This window comes from Atta cephalotes (genome assembly GCF_000143395.1).
Source record: "Atta cephalotes unplaced genomic scaffold scaffold01333, whole genome shotgun sequence".
In the NCBI taxonomy this organism is placed as follows: Eukaryota; Metazoa; Arthropoda; class Insecta; order Hymenoptera; family Formicidae; genus Atta; species Atta cephalotes.
In genome coordinates this window covers 1-3,026 of record NW_012131397.1, presented here as the reverse complement: position 1 = coordinate 3,026, position 3,026 = coordinate 1, and the positions used below count along the sequence as shown (strand labels likewise).

Here is a 3,026-nt window from a genome sequence, read left to right as displayed (position 1 = left end):
TTGTATCAATATAAACTTTAATTTTAAAAAAAAATACAACTTACTTTTCTACCTTTTTCTAATTCTTATTATAGAACTAGAAAAACATGAAGTTAATTGAATCGCCATTAAAATTAAATTATATATATTAATAGAAACGGGTATAAGTTTAGTTAATGTTTAAACATTAAAAACAGAGCGGTTTGAATTTTCATTCATTTATAGACTCATCGTTGATATCATTATGTTATTATGCTACATTGGGATTGGTTCGGTTTACGTCGTATTCATTTCCGGAGTAATTCAAGAATGTATAGATACCGAAAAAGTTATCGCTCAAAGCTACTACGCGCTCATAATATTTCCACTTCTTTTTGTAATGAACATGGTAAAAAATTTGGCGGACATCGCACCGATTTCTATTGTCGGGAACATTTTGCTCTTAGCCGCTGGGCTTATTGGAATCGTATACGCTTTGAAAGATGGAATTGGCGACGAGTGGACCACGATTGGACCGAACGTAGAATTATATCCAAAGTTCATCGGCGTAGTTTTCTTCAGTATGTGTTCGCCGGGAGTGGTGAGTCTTTAATCTATAATAAATCTAATTTTAATTTTAATCTCCTATAAATAATTAATTTTAATATTGAAATCATTAATTTTAATATTTAGAATTGTTTATAGATTAAGGTTGCGAAAGATATTTTATAAATTACTAATTAATTATTTTTTAGCTTACTCATTATAGAAATGAGTACAAAAAATAATATGAAATTGGAGCAAATGATAAAATATAATATAAAAAATAAAATACTTGAACTTATTGTATTCAATTTCTATAATAAAAAGTAACTTATAAGTAAATTAAAGTCTTTCCGAACTTTGGTTTTCATTCTTGATAATTAACATGAATTTTATAATGACATTTTAAAATACGATATCTTTAGATATTGGCGATAGAACATAGTATGAAAAAACCTTGGAATTACGTTAAAATGTGTGGAATATTGAACTGGGGCATAACATTTTTGGTCATAATACACATTTTCGTCGGAGCTATTGGTTATTTGAAGTGGGGACCAACTGCGCTTGGCAATTTTATTCGTAATCATGAGACGCTCGACGGGTAGTATAAGTGTGATTCCATTACTAAAGCACAACTATAAAGCCTATGACGCTAGTAGATACGCAACATTTATCTCATATTTTTTATTATATAACATATTGATTTATTTGATTAAAAAATTATTTAAGAAGGGACACGTTTACATAAATTATCAGTTTGAAAGTAAAATTTGCAATTTTATTTGAGGGAAGTGAATAGACATAATTTTCTGTTTAGGTATTATTTATTATTATATTTAATGTGTCGGAAAAATTAATTTGTAATACAGAATTTATTAAAAATATAGAGGTTTTTTTTTATCAAAGACATCCAAAGAAAATTTCAAATTTTGCTATTATTTTGTGACTTTTAATTATAAGAAAATAATATGTTCACAATATGTTATTTCCTCGTTTAATAAAATACTTTATTACAGAACTTAAAATAAACTTCATTAAAAAAATATTACTACAGAATAGTAAATAATAGAAATCTTGTATATTTTTAATAAATTATTTAATATTACAAATTTATTTCCTACGTTAAATACAATATACATAAAGTGTAAATAATAATAAACAAAAAACTGTCTATTTATTCTTTTCCCTGAATTAATTTAATTAAAAAATTAATAAATTAATAAATTTTACCTTTAATTTAATTATTGCTAAGCTTTAAATATAGAAAGTTTAAATATTGAGATTTAGAAATTTGCGATTTAGAAAAAGATTAAATATTTTTATAGAAAGAAAAAGTGTTCATTAATGAATGCTATTGTCCATGATTTCTAAATATTCTCGGTATTAATACATATCTCACCATGTCACCAATCATTTAGACCGACATTAGCGGCTCTGATAATGCAAGCGCTGGCAATATACTTCACATATGGATTGCAGTGTTACATGCCCATTAGAATTCTGAATTATAGTTACGCCATACCGGCCATTGAAAAAGGTACCTGCAAAGGAACACCATTTCTTTGGGATCTAATCATTCGTTTTGGCATCACCATCATTACGTGTAAATGATAATTTCTCCTTAAACCTCTTTCGCGCATTGTTCTACTCTCTCGTTAGCTTCAGGGTAAACTCGGCCAAACTCGATGGACCGCGGTGGATTGAATCTCCTTCCCTCTCTTTATCTCGAAGCGACCAACAACTAGGATCGATCAATCCGTCCGATTACGATCCGCTTTGGACTCAGATATTACTAAAGTTCAGGAATCCACTTTCGCGGAATTTGATGTAGATGCTTAATTTTGTCGAAGTCTCGTTTGACCGGGATCACTCCGAAGTTACTACAATGTTACTAACTGCATTACTTGCTTTAATTTGCTCTAATTACGCTAATCGATACGCGCATCGTTGTTACTCCGCGAACGGAAATTTTCCGAGATAAAGTGTGATCCTTGTATTTTGCAGGTATTCTGGCAGCGGCGATTCCGAAGCTCGATCTATTTACCGGTTTGGTCGGCGGTATATGTATATCCACATTGGCCACGCTGATCCCAGTTATCTTGTATATTCTCGTACATCACGAAGATTTTGGAAAGTTTAAATGGAGACTGATTCTGGGGATCTCCATGTTTTCTATTGCTTTTATCGCGGCCGTATGTGCTGTAACGGTTAATTTGATCTTAATCGTGAAATATTTTAAATACGGGTGCGCATCATCTTTATTATATATAAATACTAGAAATTAAAATATTAAAGATGTAAGAAATTAAATATTAATACTTTATAATTGTAAAATCTTACAATTTGATTTTGAATTTGGTACTTGTTAAAATTTAAGTTTAGATTTGAGAAAATCGTATTATGATCTTGTTTTTAAACAATTTCTTTGATCAAACAAAAATCTGTTTAAAAAATGATTTAAGTAAATTTGGAGTTTTAATTTTATATATATATATATATATATATATATATATATATATATA

At 28.8% G+C, this 3,026-nt stretch overlaps 1 protein-coding gene across 1 annotated transcript; it reads left to right on the top strand.

Moving 5' to 3' along the window:
- Nucleotides 1-358: 358 nt before the first annotated feature.
- LOC105625396 (proton-coupled amino acid transporter 2-like) lies at nt 359-2,749 on the top strand (the record flags this gene model as incomplete). The annotated part of the gene is made up of 4 exons (XM_012206728.1): nt 359-559; nt 927-1,105; nt 1,923-2,107; nt 2,509-2,749. Coding segments are annotated over exons 1-4 (806 nt in total), but the record flags the coding sequence as incomplete, so codon positions are not given.
- Nucleotides 2,750-3,026: the final 277 nt, after the last annotated feature.